Source organism: Corticium candelabrum, chromosome 14, assembly GCF_963422355.1.
Source record: "Corticium candelabrum chromosome 14, ooCorCand1.1, whole genome shotgun sequence".
Taxonomy (NCBI): Eukaryota; Metazoa; Porifera; class Homoscleromorpha; order Homosclerophorida; family Plakinidae; genus Corticium; species Corticium candelabrum.
Window position 1 is genome coordinate 4,932,265 of NC_085098.1, and position 23,045 is coordinate 4,955,309.

The following is a 23,045-nucleotide window of genomic DNA, read 5'->3' on the forward strand; positions in this document are numbered from 1 at the left end:
GAGAAGATGATTTGTTTTGTCTCCAAAAGCAACTCTAGCCCCAAGCCAGCCAGTGTTGTCTACAGCAACATTGCATTGCGTTGTCACATAAAGTAAGTTAAATTTCAATGTCAAAGTTGACTGCTAGGCATTCTAGTTCTACATTATGCATGCTTGTGTACTGTTAACCATTGTATGGTGCTGTAGATATTATACTCTAGCATACGTAGTGCAGCATGCTAAACTGAACTGTTGTTCTGTCTGTACTATGCTGGATATGCATGGGAAGTGTAACATTTTCTTACCATCATCAGTCATGATTGTTTTGATAATAATGGTTGCTGAGGCATCTTTCAAAGCTTGCAGGAAACATTGAACATAGCTTCTTTCTTCTCAACTACAGATGCACCATCCAACTGTTCTGCCTGTGAATACAGCTATAGGTAGGCTTTGAAATTAATGCCAGTAGCAAAGTAGTACAGTAGAAACCCTGTCCAAACTGATCTGTAACCATGACAGTGATAAGTTTAAAATCATAGTGGTTTGTTCCATGCGTGGAATCCATGCAAACCACTTTTGAAGCAAAGGCTTGAAATAGTTGCTGCTGGTGCCTTGTTTGAATTGCCAAGAGAAATTAATCTGTTGGGAGGTCAGGGAGAGATTCACATTTTCGACCAAATTCCTTGTACAAAAGGATTCTCTTGTTGCAACTGTTGAACAATGGAGCACACAGACTCAGCGTCACTAGAATGACAAAACATAGATAAATCAATGCAACTCTTCCAAATATTCCGAACGTCTTGTCTTGTAACACAATGGTCTCTCCTGGCTGCATCTTGGAAGTCATCTCTGTTGCCAATTTCCTGCCTGAGTTCTAATATGATATGGTTATATAGAATCTATGAATTATTGCAGAGAAATGAGAATTTCATGCTTAGATTGGATGGCTTTATGGAATTTCTCAAATCTGTGCATTTACTGTGAAATGCTGTCTTCATTCTCACCTTCAACAATCCTTGTCATTGTAACACCATCTGACAGTTTCTGTACAATTCTGTCCTTTGCCGAATTTGAAAGTGGCAAAAACTTGCACTCCTGAAGGTCTGGGCTGTGTCCTGTGTGGCCACTGACATAAGAGACATCAACTTGCCCACTTTTCTCAATGCACACATTCATTCTGGCCAAGCAGGGTGTGTTTATCCTTTTGCTGTCTTGTTCCTTCCGCTTTCCTTTCAGCTTGTGCATGCTTTTCTTCTGGCTCCGACAGCAGACATAGTAAATCATCCTTTTTCCACACCAATTACCATCATCTCAAAGAAAATTTGCAATTTATTCTTCGTTTGTTCATTATGAAAGCCTGTCAAGTGTATCATGATCTAGAATTGCATGATCTTGTGACTCTACCTTCTTCACACTTGGTTGCAGCTGCTTCACTTGTTCTGGCAGTTCTGAAGAATTTGAACGTTGCGGTTTCTTCACATTCTTTCCAGGTCAGGAACTCATCCACGGAGTCAAACTTTAATTCATGTATTCCTATACACCATGACCTCTTCTAGTCAATCTGTACAGCAATGTTTGTGGGCATCACTTAGTCTTACCCATGTCTATTTTATGCTCTGAAACAACATGATTGGTAAGACTACTCAGTTGAATAACCTTCTTCTGACAGTCCTCAACCAAACAGTTGTGAAAGATTACATAGTTGTAGTTGGCCTGATGTTTCACTCTTTGATGTCTATGTAGAATTTGTCTTGTTTTGAAGGAACTGCCAGTGTGTACACAGAAATTGTGCAATTTGATGTTGACTACTACCCAAGCTGCTGTTAATTGTCTTTTGATCAATGTGACAGATAAGATAATATCCCAATTAGTATTTATTAACTAATCTCTATGTAGAAATCAGTATTTACTATACCCTGCAATATATATATATATATATATATATATATATATATATATATATATATACATGTACATATGTATATGTATATCCTAAACCACTTAACATTTTAGGATTATATTCTGTTTAACCTAATTACGGGAAATCATTTCTCTTGCAATCTTGATCTTCTATACTTTCATACAGAACAAATATAAGATGTATTAAATAATATATGTATATATATATAATTTTTATTTTATTATTTTTCATTAAATTGAACAGAATAAGCTAGAAGTCTACCTAAGAAAGTGCTGTTTCTACAGTCCACAGCTAGTCTATGAACCATGATGCTTTTACTGATACCGAGTATTCTCTTTTCTGCATTTACTGTTGTTTGTAAATAGTCACTGGCTGACTCAGATATTCAAAGAGTTGGTGTGTGTGTGTGTGTGTGTGTGTGTGTGTGTGTGTGTGTGTGTGTGTGTGTGTGTCTGTCTGTCTGTCTGTCTGTCTGTCTGTCTGTCCACTCTTTGTATTTCATACATATGAACTATTACAAGCTATAGATACGAAAGTCCGTTATATATCAATTACTGTCTGTCTGTCTTAATGAAAAAGAGAACAGAGAGCACCAACAGATATCGCTTGTTCCACATTTAAGGAAAGTGGTAGATAAGAGACATGGTGAAATAATTTAATTGTAAAGTACCACATCACGAAGAGGCAAACTCAGACGTAATGGCAATGTTTTGACCTTCTTCAGGCATTGTATCTGCACTAATACCAAAACAATTCAAAATGTTGACTATCAAATTTAGCTGGATATTTACATACGGCTGTAAAATGTCACTCTTGATATTAAGTTCAGAGGGATTATTCGTTTTCAGTTTTCATATCCATCTCATTTTGTGGCGTCTAAAGAGAAACTGCCACGAAATGAGATGGATACGAACACTGAAAACACAATTCCTATGGACTTAACATTAAGAGTGACATTTTATAGCCGTATGTTAATATCAAACTATATTTGATATTTATCATTATTTGAATTGTTTTAGTATTAGCGCAGATACAATGCCTGAAGAGGCCAAATAGGAGAAATTTTGTCATTCCATATGACTTTGTCTCTCCGCGATGTGGTGTTTTTTCAACTATTTCAGAATATTTGTCCGTCTGTCTTTCTGTCTGTATGTCTGTTTGTCTGTCTGTGTATGTGTGTGTGTGTGTGTGTGTGTGTGTGTGTGTGTGTGTGTGTGTGTGTGTGTGTGTGTGTGTGTGTGTGTGTGTGTGTGTGTGTGTGTGTGTGTGTGTGTGTGTGTGTGTGTTACGTCTGTGCTGCTGTATGGAGTGGAATGTTGGGTCATTCTTAGGAAGCAAGAGAAGAAGCTGAACACCTTCCACCATCGATGTCCTGGACATTTCCAACAGGCAGCAGTGGTTTGAGCACATCACTATGGGGAAGTGAAAAGAAGGTAGGGAGATGAGGAAAATGCAGCTGAGAAGGTGAAGAAAAGAAGGCTACAGTGGTTGGGAACCTAGCACGAATGCCAAACTATAGGGTACCGAAATTGATCCTATTTTGCTGGCTGCCTCAACCCCCAGATGGGGTCCAAGGAAGAGATGGAGAGATGTGATAAGAAGATCTCAAGGACATTCTCCAGTGGCAGCCAAGAATGTAGTGTGTGAGGTGTGCTCCAGGAATTTCATGATAAGGCGAGGGACAAGTGTGTGGATGAGAGACAGAAGCCTGTAGTGACCAGCAAGGTGCAGTCTACTAGTAGAGTCAGCAGTGTCTCTATGGTTCTGGAGTACAGGAGGGCTACAGTTCACAGATGCTTACCAGAACCTCACACCATTTCTCATCATTGGACTTGTTGCCCATTCGGGCAAGCGTGACCTTGTAAGGGTAGCTATAAAACACAGGACAGGACATGTGTGCATTTGTATATGTTTGTTGTTTTTGTATGTGTACATGTGACACTGTGTTTGCTTGTGGTCAGCCACCTTTGTGGTGTACTCCTAAGCCTGTTTTGCATGGCTAAGAGCTGAGCTACCATTTCCATGCCATTATCTGTGGTTCCAATGACCAGGTTGTAATTTTGAGGTTTCTTTTAGTCTTGCAAGCTGAAGTGGCAGTATTTTGAACAAGAGAGAATGTAAGGAAAATATACAGAAATGAGTGTATGACTTGCTAATTGATATTGTCCATCAGCAACTTGCTTGCTCAATGACAATAACCATTAATTGTAAATGCATACTAGTTGTGAAAAGTCTACTCAGTGACAGTTTGTTACAAGTTACATTATAATAGGAAGAACTAGCTACAAAGCAAACAGAAGTACTTTCAACACATCAGACAAGAATGAAAAAGTTGTTGGCTACACCTTTCATTCTTTTATGGAGAAAGCTACTTAGCTAGCTGTAGTCAAGAAACGTCAGTTGAAATTGAGCGAATTAATAATTAAATTAAGTTTCAAGTTTGACAATTTTTATAATACTGGCAGTGTTTCTAAAGGCAATTTACCAATTAGGAAAGGTGGACAATCTGTTAATTAAGATTTCAATCAGATATTTATTGCTTTTACATATACATATCAGTAAGCCTGTAATTTAGAACCTACACCAACACTACTCACACTATGATAAAACATTGAGAAGGGCACTATAGCTTGCTTTGTGCTAAGAATAGTGACTATTACTCACGTGCCCTCGTGGTGTTTTGTAAATTGAAAAGATTTATAAATTTAAATATATACAGATAATTTTTATATATTTAATTTTACAACAGCTACTTACAACCTTCTTAATGTAATTACAATAAATCCCAACCCAGCACATCACCTCCAACCTCCTATATAGAACAAGTCAACTGTAAATGTCTGCAACATTGTCTCTGCTATTATAACTACTACTTTTAAGACTGATGTCATCTAGAATAATTATGTAAGAGTTGTAGCTCTGGAGGCAATGATTGGTATGTTTCAAACTCACTGCACTGGCAGTGCATGGCTGTTGTCTAGTAGTTATAAATATTTTTAAACCATGCCTTATACGTAAACCCAGTGTTCATCAATCAATAGCCTATTTCTACTACTTGAAATATCTGTAACTCTAGCTAAACAGCAGACGCGATCTACTGCAATGTTCAGTCTAGTGTTGATTTACTTGATAGGTGGGATTTATGGCGCGCCATGTGTGTCAAAAGTCGTTTCGTCGGCTCATTGATGTCGTTTCGTCGGCTCATTGATGTCGATTCGTCGGCTGGTTGATGTCGTTTCGTCGGCTGGTTGATGTCGTTTCGTCGGCTGGTTGATGTCGTTTCGTCGGCTGGTTGATGTCGATTCGTCGGCTGGTTGATGTCGTTTCGTCGGCTCATTGATGTCAGCGGGTGGCCTCAGGGTGCGTGACCATTTCGTCCATTCCATTTTCAACAATTGAATAAATATTGAATTAGAAATTGAAAATAGCCTAGAAGTTGCTTGTAATCTCAATATTCAATTCTATTAAAAATTAAAATTGACTGATTGACAAACTATAATTATCTGCGGATTATAATAAATATTGAAAACATACTTAATATCTAGACAATTTTCTATTTCAATTCAATGCAATATTGAAATTGCAAGCACGTTAGTTTAATTTTCAATGTTAAATTCAATAATCAATTTAAATTTAATTTTATTTTAAATTTTATTTTTATTTTAAATTTAAATTTTAAAAATTAAATTTAGAATTTTGAATTTGCATGGCCAATTTGTCCATTCCATTTTTAATTTTTGAGACAAATTAAAAATTGAATGTCAAATTAAAAATTGACTGGCGTTGTTTGCTTTTACCTGCGAATTTTCAACACTTGCTGTGTCCACTGTGGACGCGGGCCCGCCACACGCGGGGAAGTCCCTAGAGGCACTAACCTTAGTGGATACAACAGATCAACAATTCACAGGTAAACACTTTGTGTTATGATAAGGTTCTTACAGGCCTGTACAGGCACCTCTACACGTTGTTGTAAACATTGTTGTCTAGATATGTACGCATGTTAGTTAACACGTCGTAGCTTGTTGTATCCACTAGGGTGCCTGTTATAAGAAAGCCTTTATACAGCCTTTAGGGACTTCCCCGCGTGTGGCGGGCCCGAGTCCACAGTGGACACAGCAAATGTTGAAAATTCGCAGGTAAGAGCAAACAACGCCAGCCAATTTTTAATTTGACATTCAATTTTTAATTTGTCTCAAAAATTAAAAATGGAATGAACCAATTGGCCATGCAAATTCAAAATTCTAAATTTAATTTTTAAAATTTAAATTAAAAATAAAAATAAAATTTAAAATTACATTAAATTTAAATTGATTATTGAATTTAACATTGAAAATTAAACTAACGTGCTTGCAATTTCAATATTGCATTGCATTGAAATAGAAATTGTTTAGATATTAAGTATGTTTTCAATATTTATTATAATCCGCAGATAATTATAGTTTGTCAATCAGTCAATTTTAATTTTTAATAGAATTGAATATTGAGATTACAAGCAACTTCTAGGCTATTTTCAATTTCTAATTCAATATTTATTCAATTGTTGAAAATGGAATGGACGAAATGGTCACGCACCCTGAGGCCACCCGCTGACATCAATGAGCCGAAGAAACGACATCAACCAGCCGACGAATCGACATCAACCAGCCGACGAAACGACATCAACCAGCCGACGAAACGACATCAACCAGCCGACGAAACGACATCAACCAGCCGACGAATCGACATCAACGACCCGACGAATCGACATCAACGAGCCGACGAAACGACATCAATGAGCCGACGAATCGACATCAATTAGCCGACGAAACGACTTTTGACACACATGGCGCGCCATAGGGATTATCCATGACGTTGCGTGAGCAGCCTTCCGTCTCGTCTTCCCCGCACGAAAGTGGCTTCTCTCGACTGTACAAACTTCGCGAGAATTTGTACGTAACGCGCTAGCTTGTCGCTAACGCACGCTACAAAGTCCATGGTGCCAAATACCGATACTCATGATGTCAGCTTCGCCAGTTGACGAAGACGACACGCTTACCAGCTGGCTGCGATCGCGCCGACAGTCTTCATCAAACTTAACAGAACTTATAGAACGACTACTAGCAGACATCACAACAGCTGGAGCAAACTGCTTTAAAATTCGTCAAGAATCCACTTTCAGCAGTCCTCTCCATTGTTCATGTGGTAGCATTCTGTACGAACCAGTCACTCAGAAAGACGGCAGCAGTCAGTGCAAGTCGTGCGTCGACGAACAAGAAAGAAGAAGGAAATTGACTGAGGAAGAAGGCGGTGGGAATTGGGTTGCTGTTAATGTATTACTCGCTGGGATTGTACGAGAATGTTGCAAAGACCACGTTCAGTCTGTTGAAATTCGTATGAGAGGCGATGATGCTTTGCTGGCGGGAGAAAATGACGAAGCGAGCAAATTATACACAATGGCTTTGACCTTGGGTGAGTTTTGCTGTCTAGCAGGATTTACTTAGAGACCGAGTCATTGTTATTGTTAGTTATTAATTTAGTTTCAAGTTAATTTAGTTTGATTATGTTTTCCATAAAAGTAAACGTATTCTGTATGGAAATGGTAGAAATGGATAGACGGTCGCGGCCCTAGCCAGATGGCTGGGTTCCTGTGCACTACGCAGGAGCTAGGGGGCAATAGTGTGTGAGTTTCTTGCCCAAGGAAATTATGCAGACATACTTATACTCAAGGCTGTATACAATGCTTGTCACTCGTATAAATCTAATCAGCATTACGTTTCTCCATCTCTTCTGGAAGAGTTGTCTGGAAGAGTAGGTGGAGACGGAAGGGGTTCAAATATAGAAACGATATGGAAGATGTGGCACATGCGCTCGTGTCAATTCTTTGTCAATGGACCGTTTTCGTGTCAGACTGGCAGGAGTGGTAGCAGAAGTGATGTTTTTGCTTTTTCTGATGACGAAATGAGATTTTTTCATCTGGAGAGCTAGCCTCGAATATCCAGACCAGAGAGCGCGCGAAGTCTAGTCTGGACCAAAACGATACTAAAATGATTTCGGAAGTACTTATCAAAAGCGATGCTAAATGGTAGTCTAACAGCGTAGGATCGTTTTACTTGGATCAACATATCATTTGTAAATGCCATGAGATCTCACGAACAAAGAAGAGACGTCTGCCATGTTTGCGGCGATATCTTGGTGGACGGCATGAAACCACGACTCTTTGATTCTTTGGCAGACCGCTAGCTAGTCTAACCGCTTGACTGGCGAGACTACCACTCGACCAGTTGTCAAAAGTGATGGTCTAGCGACGCTGCTGTGCATGTCCTGTCACCGCAAACTTGAAAATATCGAAGAACTGAAGCTGAAACTAAAACTAAGATGTGTGCATGCACCAGAGTCTTCATCACGGCTCTGGCGTGCACTTAGCTACCCACAAGGATTTCATACGCGTGCAATCAGCGTTAGTGCACTTAGCATAACCAATTACTGCTAAACCAATCAGAATTTACAACCGACATTCCGGTTGTAAGGAGCTGATTGGCTTAGAAGGCTATTTCCGAAATCATTTTAGTATGGACTTGTCCAGACTAGAGTTCACGCACTTCGCACACTCTCTGGTCTGGAAGTTCGAGGCTACTGGAGAGCTTGAAGAAGTTGTGGCCCTTCTAGTGGATGAAGAGCGCATAGCCAGAACTCGCATACTTGGGTATGTTGAAAGGGTTAGACATTGCTGGAAGCAGCAGAATTTGCAAAGTTCAATGTCATGGTATTCGTTACGGCCTACTAACGAATTGCCTGCTGAATGTCACGTGTCTGCAACCCAAACTATGCACACGCTAACTAAACGAAAAAGAAACACAGCAGAGTTTATTGCATCACTTCTCGACCTCTTCTCTTCCAGTTCTTCTGCTTCTCTCCTGGAAGAGGCAGAGGAGTCTTCCGACACCTCTGACCACTCTTCTGACATCTCCACCAAAAATAAAGAAACGAGCAGAATCTCTTCTGTCTCTTCAGAAGAGGCTGAAGAGAATAAAGAAACGCACCCCTGGTCTGGGAGGTCTACTACTGGCACCTCAAGGGATGCAAATTTAGTTTCAGGGGTGTCTAGATAATCACAACTGTGCTGAAGGTTGTGACGAAGTGCCCATAAGCATTGTATCCAGATCTCTTATAGCAACTGGGATCACCGCTACCTGACAATGCCATGTTACATGCGGTTGATCTCCATTCAGAAGTTGCCATACTTATTGTTTATTGTTAATTGTTATTATTAGATGTGGTCATCACCCTCTTAGTTAGATTACCCTCATAGTTACTGTTACTGTTACAGTAGGGCACATGGGGAATCCTCAACTGGACACCCATTAACCCGGTAGGTAAGTTAGTTCCAGCAACGTACATGTTTCTGTGTAATCGTTATGGCACTAGTAACTGGCATATTGATTATTGAGTGCGTGCTCTATGAGAATTTTACCAGCTCTGAACGCTGATCACCAGAAAAGCACTGATTCTCATTGCCAATGGTTCCCATGCCAAATCACAGAAACTCCCCATTGACAGAAACAAGCTTGCTCTCACAGACATAGCCAGATATATGTGAGAGAGAACCAACAGACAGATTTCAATATAATGCTGTCGCCATTGGGATTGAACCCAGGCTATTATGATTTTGATTTTGATTAACTATAATTTTACTCAAACATTATCAAATAAACAGAAACGGTGAAGAAAATACTAACTACGGGCATTATATTCAGGCGTGTGTCCTATACTGATCGTTGTTAACTAGAAGAAATATAATATAACTATTTGTCCATCCTATTTTAAGACAGCTATTGAGACAGACAGGCAGACAGAAAGATTCTCAATTGCGATGCAGCAGTGCAATGCAAGAGTGTTACTGCAGAAGATGAGCTGAGTCCAGTATAGTGGTGACTCAGTTGGTGCCATTAGTAACTCTGTTAGGTTATTGTCAACTGTTTGACTCTTAGGCGTACCGAGGGACCTCTTGGGTCCTAGTTCTCTTAGAACTTGCTGATTTTAGCGTAGACTGTAATAATGTCGTGTATAAGAAATATATGTATTGACAGAGAGACAGAGAGAAAGACAGACAGACAATCATAGTGGTAGTTAATAGTTCATTTATGTTTAAAGGAGCACTTCACCTGTGCGTGCAACTGTGACTCTGCCCTCAGCCTCTAATCGTTTCTAGTCACACATCACGTTTGTAAGTTTGGCGCTATCTCAGAGCAAATTGGATAGCTGAACAGTATGATAAGGGTTAGAAAACAAAAATGTGTAAGGTGGCTTTTGAATAACATCCAATAAGTGTAGATTTCTTTTCACTGCTTTGTGTAGACTCTGATATTTGCTTAGACAAAAGTAAAACGTGCTTTCGCATTACTGGCTCACCAACACATACACCAATTGTTCGGCTGTAGAACGAAGGCATTTGGTGTCTTGTGATTATGCCCAGTGACACACGTTTCCGTGTTTTTTCATCACGCAAGCAAATTTGTACTGTACGATGCCCTCCTTTTATAGAAGAAAACATGGAGGAAAGTGTGAAATACTGAATCATTGCAAGTCGTTCAAGACAATTCATGTGGAGTCTACAACGTAATTACTATGTGTAATTACACTTTTCTGTGATGGTCAATCACGATCATTTGTGCCATCTGGGCTAATAAGCACAACAGGGTGAACCTGTTTTTTGTGCATTTCAATATGGTGAACAATGATTGATAGACTGCATTGTGGTGACCACATTGGCACAAACTCTGAAACAGGTTGCCCAGTAGACAAATAGCCACCAGGAAATGACAAATAGCCATTAGAAAATGACTGAAACATTATCAGTGGATCATTCACCAAACCACTAAAACACCTCACCAACACTAACAAATCAATGACACAAACAAGTCTCTTAGGCGAATGCACCACATTTAGAAGACATTGGAAATACAGACAGACAGACCATGCGTGCAGTAGCCATTGTTGCTAACCACAGTCAGAGTGATGATGTTGTGGTTGTGGTTGTTATTGTTGTTGTTTACTATTGTTAATAACAAAAAATTCAATGATAGTATTTTCTCTTTCGTGAATTAGTGTTTGGATGTACACTCGGATATTACACACTTTGAAACAATGCTTTGTCAACGGAGTATAGATGAGATACATATAGTGTAGTAACTGTAGTACTTATTGGATTGTTTTAATTATCAGCTCGTGACGATCCTATTACTTTAATAAGGAGAGCAGAAGCACAGGCTTTGCAAGGACTTTACTCTGAGGCTTTGGAGGACACAAGCAAAGCACTGGCATTATCTCCCAAACAATGGAAGGTTGCATACAAATTTTGATTAATTACCTGTGATGTTAATGCAGTTTTGCAAATCTGTACAGTCGCACCATCACAAAGCAGAGGTCCTTAAAGCTCTTGGAAGAACAGAAGAATCCCTGGCTTCTTTTGTGGCTTGTTTAGTGCTAAGGGAAGATGTAATGCTTCGACAGCATGTGGTAGTGGTCAGTTACTTTGACCTTTGATGAATGTGTGGTATTATTTTTTGGTGATTGTTGTTGTTTTGACCTTAGATACTTGACCAATATTTGTCCACTGATGCTGAGAACTCTGTATCTGATGGTTCATTTCAAAAGTTGCATAGAGTGTTTTATTTGTGTTCTAAAGGTTTGTGAGATTATCTGTTTGCTTTACCGATTTTGTGGTTTCATGTTTGAATAAGTCATTTATGTTCCCGTTAGAGCTGAACCCAAATTCTGTTTTACCATCTGGCAGTTTTCAAGGCAGTTTAGCTTTGGAGGATTTTGATTGTGTGTTGTGTGGCAGGTGACAGCAGCTTATAATTATTCTACAATTGTGTGGTGTAACCATATGTATTGTATCTGATGTTTGGTCAGGTTGTTGTACAAACCAGTTACTACTCCATGTGGTCATGTGTTCTGCAGATCATGCCTTAATCGCTCTCTAGATCATCGGCCCTCATGTCCTACGTGCAGAGGAGCACTTTCGGAGGTACATTTAGGCATTTCTGGCATTGGAACTTCAATAGTTCCACCTTGTTGTTGTGTTTAATAATTGACTTAGTATTTGGCATCTGTTCTTGGGAGGAGCGAAGTGAGACAATGTAAATTCATTTTGTGGCATTGCATTCTATAATTTCTGTTTATAGTGTGTAACAGAGGCAATAGAAAGAATGATTCAACAGTTTTTTTCAGATGATTACAGAACACGAGACCAGTTGTATAGACAGGAATTACGGCAACTTGCAGGGTTTGTCTGTATGAAAGCAGGAAACGTAACATAATTTAATTTGTGTTACGTTTTCTTCTTTTAGGCCGCCACTGGGGCATCTACCTGTCGAGGCCGATATTCCGGTGCTTGTTTGTGGGGCAGCGTTTCCTTCTGTCTCTTGTCCTTTGCACATATATGAACCTTGTTACCGTCTTATGCTACGACGCTGCTTAGAATCAAATAGCTATCAGTTCGGAATGTGTCAACCATCTGAGCAATCACAGTGTGTCACGCATGCGTTTGCACGGAAGCAGTGTTTATATTAGTGCTTTGTGTGCACAGGTTGGCACCAGTTGGCACTATGTTAAGAGTCCGAGGTGTACAATTTATAGCTGATGGGCGGTCGATGGTGGATGCAGTGGGTGGGAAACGATTCAAGGTAGTGCAAACAGTTTGTGTCTGTCTTGTCAGAGTCAGTCAATCTCTTCTTGTTTTGATGAGGTTTTGAAGTATGGAATGTTGGACGGATACGGTCGAGCTGTCGTTCGGTTCTTTTCCGATGAGAAAGTTCAGTCTGGACCAGAATTGATAGGTAAATGTTGCTTCGTTACTCATAGCAGTCGTTACTCATGGCAATCGTGGTTATGTTCCAACACTTGCACGAGAGTAATGTGTTCTTAATAACATTTACTATTTATGGTAGCATTATGCACTAAGGTGCATGAGGCGACGAAGAACTGGTTCACATCTCTTAGCACAGTTATAAAAGTTTGTCATTGTCATTCAATGTATTTGTATTATACATTTCCTATTTACAAAACAGTGTCTGTGCTGGTAGGATCGTATAACAGGCTGTTTCGGCCCACTCCCTCAATACAACCCGACCTCCGATCCTCAGTCCAAAGACGATGGTCCAGACTGGGTGTGGTGGGCTTGTGCTGCCTTACAAGGGCAATTCCAGGCTGCCAATGTTTTGGCATTGACTTCACTCAAAGATCGACTGCAGATGCTACAGCATTTCGTAGATGAGCAAGCCAACGTTATGGAACTATGTAGACCTCAGTAAGGTATAGAGGTAACATCTATAACTATATCTATAGCTATGAGTGTATAAAAGAATCTATATTTGTAAGTGTAAGAAGAATTTTTCTAGTTCAATTTGTAATATTTGTTAATTTAGTTTGACTGCTAAGTCTACAGAACTATTTTAGAATTTCTTACATTCTAAGTCGACATCTAGAGTGATATTTAATTAAAACATTGTATGGGGAAAGCCAACTCTGCCGCAATCACGGGCGTGATACTGATTGATGTATCAATTTTGTTGTTTTGATTATGTGTGTATCCTGCTTTGCTGTGTGATGATTGGTTATTGGCAGGTGGCCAGGACAGTGGTCATGTGCACATACGTATATATAGTTTCCTGCCAGGACCAGAGGTGGGTAAAAGTCACGAACGAGCAAATGACCCTGCTACCAACGGAATCTCTCCGTCTCCTGCTACAAACCGACGCCAATTCGTTCTCCAGTATCGACGAATTTGTTAACGCGGCTGTTGCCAGTCTGGCCGATGCACTCTCGAAGCGCCGTCCGCATTTCGACCCTGAAGTCGACGAGAATTTGAATGTATTCGCCTGCTCGTGCGGAGGGATTCTCGTTGAGCCTGTTACGTTCACGGACGGCAGCTCTATATGCAAACTGTGCAGTATGAATCAGACAGCTGACGGCAGAGTACCGGCAGGTATGCGAGAGACAGGAGAGAGCTCTACGGCTGTAGCACTACCAGCTCCATGTGTCATGCTCTCAAACGTCGTCAAGAAGCATTTTGAAGCTCACATCGACGCGGTTCGATTGCGCGTGGAGGGTGAAGAAGCTCTCAACGTCGGAGATTGCACGAAGGCCATTGACCTGTATACGACAGCGTTACGAATCGGTACGGTACAGTACGTGTGTATGTGGATGAGTAGGCGTGGCTTAGTAGTTGTAGTGCGAATTGTGTGTCGTGTTCGCGCTGAAGACGTCCTAACGATCTGGGATCGTACTGTGTGTGAGTTGTAAAGCATTGCTGGCTTGCAATACTTTATGATATCACATCTGGTTGCCTTAGATTGCACAAATTGGATTGCCGATTGTCTGCCGTCCGCTACTGAACGACTGAGTTGAGGTGACTAGAGTGCCACAAGTGCTAGATATTGAATCTGGAGGTTTCCTTGCTTGGGAATTATGCATGTTGGTTATATATGCTTGTAGGTGCAGAAGTAGGCTATCCATCTAGTTGGAGTTACCGTCTAGCTGCATGTACGTATGCACTTTAGGTTTATGTAGGTGCATAGAAATTCTAGGTTAGGCCATATAAACTTATTTATTACTATAACTGTAGTGTCGAGCAGCTAGTCTAGCTTGCAGGCATGCGCTGCATGCACAGCAAAGTATGTAGACTAGCTGTACTGAGGCATATTGGCTTCTACATGTCAAGCTAACCGCAGTTATAACTTTGATTCTATTACAACCCTAACCTTTAATTAACACACCAAAAGCAGTTCTGACAGTCCAAATGTTTTTGAGGGATATACTGTCTTTGCTTATATTGCATTGCTAATAATTCCAGACCTTCTACGTGCAACGAGCTCTAGACAAATGCAAGTAATAAATTGTGTTGCTGCTAGCTCCAAAAGTCAGTGTGACCGGGGATGAGAATGTTATAATTAAGTTTAAGTGCATGACCTTACACATATCAGGACTTAATTGCCGATATATGTGAAATGTAAGTGTACTTGCATGGTTCTGTTGGCCAATTCTAATACATTGTAATTTGTAATTCAGGTATAGCATCAGACTGGAAATATAGACGAATAACTGTCTAAGGATAAGTGATAGCCTATTTCATGCCGAGGGGTGTCGGAAGTAGCCTCGGTATTCCAGACTGCTTTCTGCTTTGTGCACGTGATGGGAGTGGAGTGGTCCGGCTTAGTGCTCGTTAAGTAGGCGTGGTAATACTAAGCCTATTGCACTCTAACCGGATTTCATTTTTTAACAACTGAAACAGTGAAAACTTGCCAAATAACCGTAGTTGCTCCTCACTAAAGCGTATCCACTCTGCACATCTGAATATTGAGCAACTTGATGACCTCGAATGTTTGCTACAAAACACATGCGGTAAACATATATTAGCTATTTAATTAGCCTCGTTCCCAGATTCTCTCGCACTAGTCTTGTCTGGTGCCCCTATGACAATTCCAAGCACGAGAGAGTCTGGTATTATCCCACTTACTTCCTGCCATCTCTACTAACTGCTCATAAGTGGACCACTAAGTGGTACCCCCCAATGTCATCAAGTGTCACCCCCAATGTCATCAAGTGTCCCGTAACTTCAAAATCAATTTAGCGTTAGAACTAATCCAATGAACGTACCACGCGGGATGCTATGACCATTTTTGGTGGTTGTGGCATTATCCAGGACTTGCAGACAACTGAAGCATGTTGGAAAGGTAAGTTATGGAGTGTTGGGGTGCATTTCTTTTATCTAATCCAGCCGGTATGCGGATTAGATCGATTACCTGGATTAGGCAAAAGAAATTCACCTTGGTGACGGGTGTGGTATAGGCTTGTAGTCTGAGATCTATAATTGGCGGAATGATGACCTTCTACATAGTTCACACGCGGCATTAGCGTTTGCGCACAGACACTTCTATAGCAAAAAGCGTGCAGTGACCAGGGAAGGGGTTGATATTGACATGAAACTATGGTCCGGAGGGTAAACTTGAAGCTTCCAGGGCTATTCTTTCGGGAAAAGTTGTATTTGTTTTCATACTTGAAGTCTTCTCGAAGGGTAGACCGCAGTTTCATGTCAAGATCAACCCCTTCCCTTGTCATTGAGCGCTTTTGATATACCTAGACTAGTGTTTCGTGCGAATGCTAATGCCCGCATGTAGGAGATGCGCGTGTGAACTACGTAAAAGGTCATCTCTCCGCCAATTGTAGATCTCAGACTGCAAGCCTACACAACACTCCATATAGACTTACCTTTTAAATTTGCTTCAGTTGTCTGCAAGTCCTGCAAACACCAAACAATGGTCATAGCATCCCGTGTGGTACATTTATTGGATTATAGTTCTAACGCTAGTTTGATTTTGAAGTTTTGGGACACTTGATGACGTTGGGGTGACACTGATGACGTTGGGGTGACACTGATGACGTTGGGGGTGACACTTGATGACGTTGGGGTGACACTTGATGACGTTGGGGTGACACTTGATGACGTTTGGGTACCAGGAAGTAGAAGGGGGATGATACCAGACTATCGTGAGAGAGTCTTGAGACAAGGCTACTATTTAATCACCTACTCCTCAACCGGAAGTATAGGTAATGGGTGACTGGCAAAGTTAAGTCTCTTGTTAGAAATGGTACAGTCATGGCCGTGGGCCGATGCTCTTTCGACACCCTGATGTTACTTATCCATGCAGCCAACTCACTTATCCATGTTGACACCCTTGGGTCCAACCTATCTAGATTACGTGGCACTCTAGCTACTACATATGTCTTAATTGATTTATCATTAATTTACACACATACTTAATTTAATACTTGACATACAGATAACAGATTCAGACTTATTGCATTGAAAGGCATATTGCATCACATATCACATTAGATGTTCTAAATTATTTGATACTTATGCTAATAGTGACTTAATTTGTTGAATACATATGTTTCTAGTTGGAGATGATCTCGTCCTACTTTTAAACAGATCTCAAGCGTTTGCTAGTTTACGGTGTTTTGCTGAAGCACTAGCTGATGCTGACAAGGCTATAAGCATAAACCCTAGATACAGCAAGGTGTGGTCAGAGACACTGTTGTGATGTATGTACTGTCATAGGTTTGGTTACATTTATGCATTATAGAGCCACTATATAAAAGGTCAAGCTTTGGATGGCATGGGACTGTTGGATGAAGCGTCAGCTTCATATTTGGCGTGTTTGGTTTTGGAACAGGACAATGTTGCTGTGCAAAAACGATTACAAAAGGTCAGGTGTGTGTGTCTGTGTGTGTGTGTGTGTGTGTGTGTGTGTGTGTGTGTGTGTGTGTGTACCGTACCCTTTCCGAATGTGCATTCCTGCATGCATATTGAATAAAATACCGTTGATACTGAGTTTGGCCATGCTATCGATACTGATACCTTGTTTTCCAAGTATTGTCTGATAGCAGATACCAATACCAATACTGACATTTCAATTTCTTGTTATGGTATTAACTGTTAAATCAAAAAGAGCAACGACTCGCAACAAAGCTTTGTCTTCACTTCAACATTAGTATACTTTACTTGTCTATGTCAACCATCTCTCTGATATGATGATGAAGTTACTGAGATTGAAGTCGCATACTGCTGCCCCTTCTGCAGCGCTTCTTGATCATTAACTGCCGCTTGTTCTTCACTCTTTTTCTGAATTTTCTAGCAGTCTAAGCTTATCAGGGTGCTTTCTCTGCAGGTTTTTTGTAATATTTGGGTTAGGCCGAAACAAATATATTTCTTGTTTCCGGTCACCAAGACGAAAAAAGAGACCTGGTCAGCTGGGAAAATATTTTTTGGGCTCATTATTTCGGTCTTGCTTTCACGATTTCACAGACTTACTATGCCAGTTTATACGTCAATACGTGGGCGTTTCTCTTTATTCACCTTCCAATCATTATACAGCTGCGACCCAAAGACACTGGGCCACCGATCAGGAAGTGGGGGCACTAATTTATGTTAGCTAGCATCCTCAATTGTCTTGAAATGTGGGTGCACATTAGCCTCGACACTAGGCCTCCCTTTGCTTTCGGTGGTCCGACCGCACGAGGATAGCAACGGGACTGTGTCACGTGATGTTCTCTCCGAAAAGCAAAGGGAGGCCTAGTAACTCATTATGTCACGTGACAACTTAACTAATTATGTAATTAGTAAGACCCACCCTTTGTCGGTTCGTTTCATATTGCTAATGGGACTTTAAAGGAGATCATGTGTGTTTTCATTTACAGCAGAGACTTCTAGTAGCTGTCACGCGTACACTGGCAGGTGGCAAATCCGCTAGGCTACACAAAAGCAAAACAGCAGTCAGTAGATAGCTAGCTATGCATGCAAGCACTCACGATGTTGCTCACTGTCTAGCGAAACGACACCAAAAACTCTGCTGACTACCAGTGCTGGCAAATCTCTATGCTACCAGCTTCCAACCATAGCCATGACAAACAAGTGCTGCCTTGTCATTAGTCCGCTCAATGCACTGATGAATGATCAGGTTGTTGCATGACTCTGCAAGCGCTCGTCCGCTTGTACATACAACTATATATATATATATATATATATATATATATATATATATATATATATATTTTGTTATTATTAAAAGTTGGTACAACTTCTAAATCAATCTAATTCTTTACACTAAAGCTAGGTTTACAAAAGGTCCCAAACGCTTCCAAAAAGATATGTCCGACTTTCTTGCACAAACAGTTCGTATGTGTCGACGTAGATGCCACTTAAAACTGTTCATAATTCCAACGGGAGGAAGAGTTTTTCTTTTTGTCCAATAGGTGGTCATGAGAATGACGAAGAAAGTTCTTAGGTTCCAGTTTCATTCATCAGCTCCAATGGGTGGAGGGCCGTAGGTGGATTTAAGGATACCCTACTCAATAAGAGACAAACTTGCCGTAAGAGTCCTTTCCATATTGGGCAAGTATTGAATACATGTTCAATGGGGTCGTCTGGCTGGTGGCACGCTGGACACTGACGTGTTGTGGCAAGCTTAGCCATATAGAGGACTGAGTTAGTTGGCAGAACCGGGTGCAGAAATTTACATGCTATGTCCCATTGTAAAGGCGTCATGTTTTGAGGAAAATTCCATAGTGAGAGCCATTGTTTGTCCGTAATTGGTTTGTATGAGGCCTCCCATTTTTCCTGGCACGGTGGACGGTCTATGTGTTTAGATAAGAGACATCGGTACAGTAAACGTGTATTCGCATCTGACAGTAGCAGTGGTTTATCGGCTGTGCTGAAGAAACAGAGACGTGCCTGCCAATGTGGCATTCTATGTTCGGAAGAGGGCTCTTGATGGGGGAGGCTAGTCCAAGATTGCGGAATGGCATGTAAAACTTGAGGGTGAAATTTTGCCGCGACCGTTCTGGCATCTGGAAGTTGTTTGGTCCATATATCTTTAACGTTGAAGAAGCGACATCTAGCTAGTGAAGGCTGAAGTATGGGGCGATTGGACTGGTCTTTTATAAGTTGGTTTCCCCACAGAGGTTCTTCGGCAGCATCTTCATAATACTTGGGAGGGGCAAGATCTCGTCCTCCGTCAAGTTTTCTCCAGGACATGTAAAGTTGGCGATAAAAGGATGAAAGCTTGGTGTAGTTGTGATGGTCGGGCATCCAGCCTGAGGCGGCAAATACTGCATGGCCCATGTTGTATTGTCCACTGAGATGAGATAGTTGCTGTCGAGCGAGGTCTTTCCAAGCTGCTTGATTCTTTTTATCAAACAAGCGTCGGATCGCTTGGAGGCGTATTGCCATTAGTCTAGAAAGGAGATGAGGCATGCCTAGTCCTCCATCTCTACTTCGTGAAATACACACCGATCATTTTATTAGTGGTGGCGTTTTAATCCAAAGAAAATCCCAGATAATGTCTTGGAATTGCTGTAACGTTTGATGAGGCATAGTATATGTGTGTGCCGTGTAGTATATTTTGCTTAAAGCGTATGTTGACAGGACGTGTGCTCGCCCTAGGTATGACAGATCTCGACTTTTCCAAATGTCCAATGCCTTTTTCAGTTTCTCTAAGACCATTGACCAGTTTTCTTTTATAGATTCATAATACGAAGGACTGAATGTTAGGCCAAGGATCGCTGTGGTAGCCCATTTTATTTGCAATGGGTTTTCTTGACGTTTCCACTTTCCAAGCCATAAACCAACTGACTTTTCTCGGTTGAGGTGTGCTCTGCTGGCAGAGTTATAAACCGTTAGTTCGTCATTTAAGGCCTGAAAGCTTGTCTCTGTTGTTAGAAAACAGTCATGTCATCTGCATAACTGGATACTTTAATACTATCTCTGAGAGGGTCGTCAACAGTTGGCACTCCTTGTATGATAGGATTTTGTCTTATTGCTGACGCTAAAGGCTCGAAACTGAGAACATATAAAAGAGGTGACAGTGGACATCCTTGTCTGACGCCGCGGTGTATGTCTATTCTTGATGACAGATATGCATTGACTATGACGTGACTGCCGATGTTAGAATACGCTATTTTTACCCATTTTTGGAAAGAGGGACCAAACCTAAAAACACCGAGTACTCTAGACAGATGTGTCCAGTTAACCTTGTTGAAAGCTTTTGTTTGATCTAGAGAGATGACAGCCAAATCTTTCTCTGTACCAGAGCACCAGTGAAGTACGTCTCGGATTGTTGCACAATTGTCTTGTATGGCTCGATGGGGAAGACTGCAACTCTGGTCTGGGTGGATGATTGATCCGATTACTTTCTTTAGACGATTTGTTAGAGCTTTTGTGATTATTTTGTAGTCGGTATTCAGAAGGCTGATGGGACGCCAGTTTTTGAGATCGTTTTGATTTCCTTTCTTATCTATGATACGGATGATTCCGGTTCTCTGGCTATACGAAAGAGAGGTCTTTTCTTCGACTGCGTTAACCATTTGCACAAAATCGTCTCTAAGCAGTGACCAGAAAGCTCTATAAAATTATGTCGTAAGACCATCCATGCCAGGAGACTTGCCTGCGTGTAGTGTTTTGAGAGACTCTGTACACTCTTCCAGCGTTAACGGACCTTCACACGAAAAACTGTCTGTGCATGTTAATTGTTGTTGAGATGAGACAGAGCTTGCACACTAGTTTCGTTGTCGATTGGTTGCTCTCGGTAGAGGTCGGTATAAAATGTTTGAGTAAGATGAAGACAGGCATTTGTGTCTGTGGCTCTCTTGCCTTGATAGTTTAGTTCAGTGATACAGTCTCGAGTTCCCTTGATGTTTTCTTTTGCGGTGAAAAACTTACCCGAAGTTTCTCCACTCTCTATCCATTGTGCTCGGCAGCGAACTTGTTTACCTTGAATATATTCTTGCTCATATTCTTGTAAGCGTTTCCGAAAGAATTTCTGCTCTTGAGACTGCTATGATTTGGCCGTTTTGAATTGCGCACTGTGCTTTTTGTAGTGATTGTTCAAGTCTAGTCCTAGTTTTATTTCGTTTTCTTTGGCGTTGAATTCCATAACGTATTGACAAAGATTTGATATGGGCCTTTCCCGTGTCCCACCATTCGAGGAGTGACAAAAACCGTGGTTTCTGATATTGCCAGTGTAGCCAAAAGGCGGTGACTTTCCGTCGGTAACAAGCCTCAGACAAAAGACTTTTGGTAAGTTTCCAATATCCCCGTCCTCTAGTACATGTTGACGAAGCTAGAAGTTTGAGAAGTACACACGAGTGGTCACTGAACGCTGTGGGAAGAACAGAAATCTCATGTACTTTGTTTTCCAACACACGAGGTTAGGAACATATCTAGTCGGCAGGCTACTGGTGGATTTGATTGACTCCATGTGTAACCGGGAGCATCTGGATGGCATTGTCGGTATAAATCAGTCAAGTTGAGGGTTGAGAGGAGCGTGTGAAGTGCAGCAGTGTCGCTGCTCCTGGGTCCTAGTTTTGCTTGAGACAGTTTGTCCATACTGGGGTTAAGGACGCAATTGAAATCACCACAGACAACCAGTCTTGGTGAATTCTGCAGCTGTGAAGTCACGATTTGATAGAAATCTTTGCGATCAGCTGAGGACGTCGGTGCGTAAAGGTTGACCAGGTCGAACGTGAGGGAAGGGTAGTTTACTTTCATAGATAAATAACGTCCGTTGGAGTCTTGTAGGACCTTCTTGCATTGTAGTTGGGGCATATTTTTCACAATGATACTTCTTTGGAATGATTTGTACCATAAGCATGAAAAATGGAATGTTTAGGAAACTGTAATTGCCAATTTGAATTTTCATCTGTTGCATATGTTTCTTGTAAACACAAAATATCGATATTCTTTCTGATCATCCAGTCTGCAATTTGTTGTCGTTTCATCCTGTTAGTCATTCCTTGAGCATTGAGATTAGCAATTTGTAGAGTCATTAGAGCGAGAGAGGAAAAGAGAAAAAAAGCACAAAACATTTCCAGTCGAGTCTAGACTGGAGCTGGCAACGTCCCACATGCGTCCTGGTTTTCCACATGCGGGTGTTCAGTAGCTGATTTCTCTTGTGCTTTCTTCTTTTTCTTCTTTCTTTGTTTTAGCTGTGTATTGTGTCAGGTGTTGGTGAGTGTTTCTTTTTCATTCCTTCCTCTTTTTCGTGTTCTTTTATCGTTTGCATCACTCTGAGAGCCCTCTTTCATGTCACTTTCACTTGCCGTTCCTTGATTTGATTCTGCTTCACACCAGCTTGTTGCCTTATTTGTCTCCCATTCACTCAGTTGGATGTCATCCTTGTCATCTGATAAGGTACCCTCATAACCACAAGGTGGTGGTGGTGGTGGTGGTGGTGGTGTAGTCTCTTTCACAGATGTGTCAGACTGTTCTGGTCTGTTGTGTTCTGTAGCTCTTGTGCTAGCCGTACTATAGTTTTTACAGTTTCTATACACATGATCCGTACCATTGCAATGATAACAGCGTCGGAAGGATGATGGTTTTGGACAGTCTTTCACGTGGTGATCAGCTTCGTCACATCGATAACACCGATAACACCGTGTTGGTTCACCTGCATATCTGTCATAAAATCTGATTAGGTAATGGCCAACTTGCAATGAGATAGGAAAGGTTCCCTTGGGGTTAACAACAGTGAATACTCAACTCCTGTTTCAATCATGGGGGCGAAAGAGTAGCATCTACGGTGTACACATGACACATGGCCATGTT

The 23,045-nt window shown here is 41.0% G+C and overlaps 4 protein-coding genes across 5 annotated transcripts; 2 read left to right on the forward strand and 2 right to left on the reverse strand.

Annotated features, from left to right (window-relative positions):
* Positions 1-6,854: 6,854 nt before the first annotated feature.
* Positions 6,855-13,406, forward strand: LOC134190161 (LON peptidase N-terminal domain and RING finger protein 2-like). 2 transcript variants are annotated; one of them, XM_062658593.1, is made up of 14 exons: positions 7,221-7,348; positions 10,985-11,039; positions 11,102-11,220; positions 11,282-11,401; positions 11,471-11,564; positions 11,639-11,723; positions 11,795-11,909; positions 11,982-12,011; positions 12,067-12,167; positions 12,232-12,411; positions 12,471-12,567; positions 12,630-12,720; positions 12,832-12,896; positions 12,967-13,406. In XM_062658593.1, the coding sequence occupies exons 2-14, from the start codon at positions 11,024-11,026 to the stop codon at positions 13,192-13,194; spliced, it is 1,341 nt and encodes a 446-aa protein (XP_062514577.1). In that variant the 5' UTR covers positions 7,221-7,348; positions 10,985-11,023; the 3' UTR covers positions 13,195-13,406. The 2 variants fall into 2 exon arrangements, with proteins under 2 accessions (XP_062514576.1, XP_062514577.1); XM_062658592.1 differs by lacking the exon at positions 10,985-11,039 and having other exon boundaries at positions 6,855-7,348.
* Positions 13,407-13,575: 169 nt separating this feature from the next.
* LOC134189761 (LON peptidase N-terminal domain and RING finger protein 1-like) lies at positions 13,576-20,859 on the forward strand. Its single transcript, XM_062658132.1, has 5 exons — positions 13,576-14,060; positions 16,844-16,962; positions 17,029-17,151; positions 20,501-20,605; positions 20,676-20,859. Exons 1-5 carry the CDS (start codon positions 13,592-13,594, stop codon positions 20,721-20,723), a joined length of 864 nt encoding a protein of 287 aa, XP_062514116.1. The 5' UTR covers positions 13,576-13,591; the 3' UTR covers positions 20,724-20,859.
* LOC134190072 (uncharacterized) lies at positions 18,532-20,135 on the reverse strand. The gene has a single exon (XM_062658489.1). It carries the CDS (start codon positions 19,695-19,697, stop codon positions 18,726-18,728), a length of 972 nt encoding a protein of 323 aa, XP_062514473.1. The 5' UTR covers positions 19,698-20,135; the 3' UTR covers positions 18,532-18,725.
* A 962-nt stretch (positions 20,860-21,821) lies between the features above and the next one.
* On the reverse strand, positions 21,822-23,042 carry LOC134190332 (uncharacterized). The gene is made up of 2 exons (XM_062658786.1): positions 23,019-23,042; positions 21,822-22,951 (listed from the first exon to the last, which is right to left on the reverse strand). The coding sequence occupies exons 1-2, from the start codon at positions 23,040-23,042 to the stop codon at positions 22,439-22,441; spliced, it is 537 nt and encodes a 178-aa protein (XP_062514770.1). The 3' UTR covers positions 21,822-22,438.
* Positions 23,043-23,045: the final 3 nt, after the last annotated feature.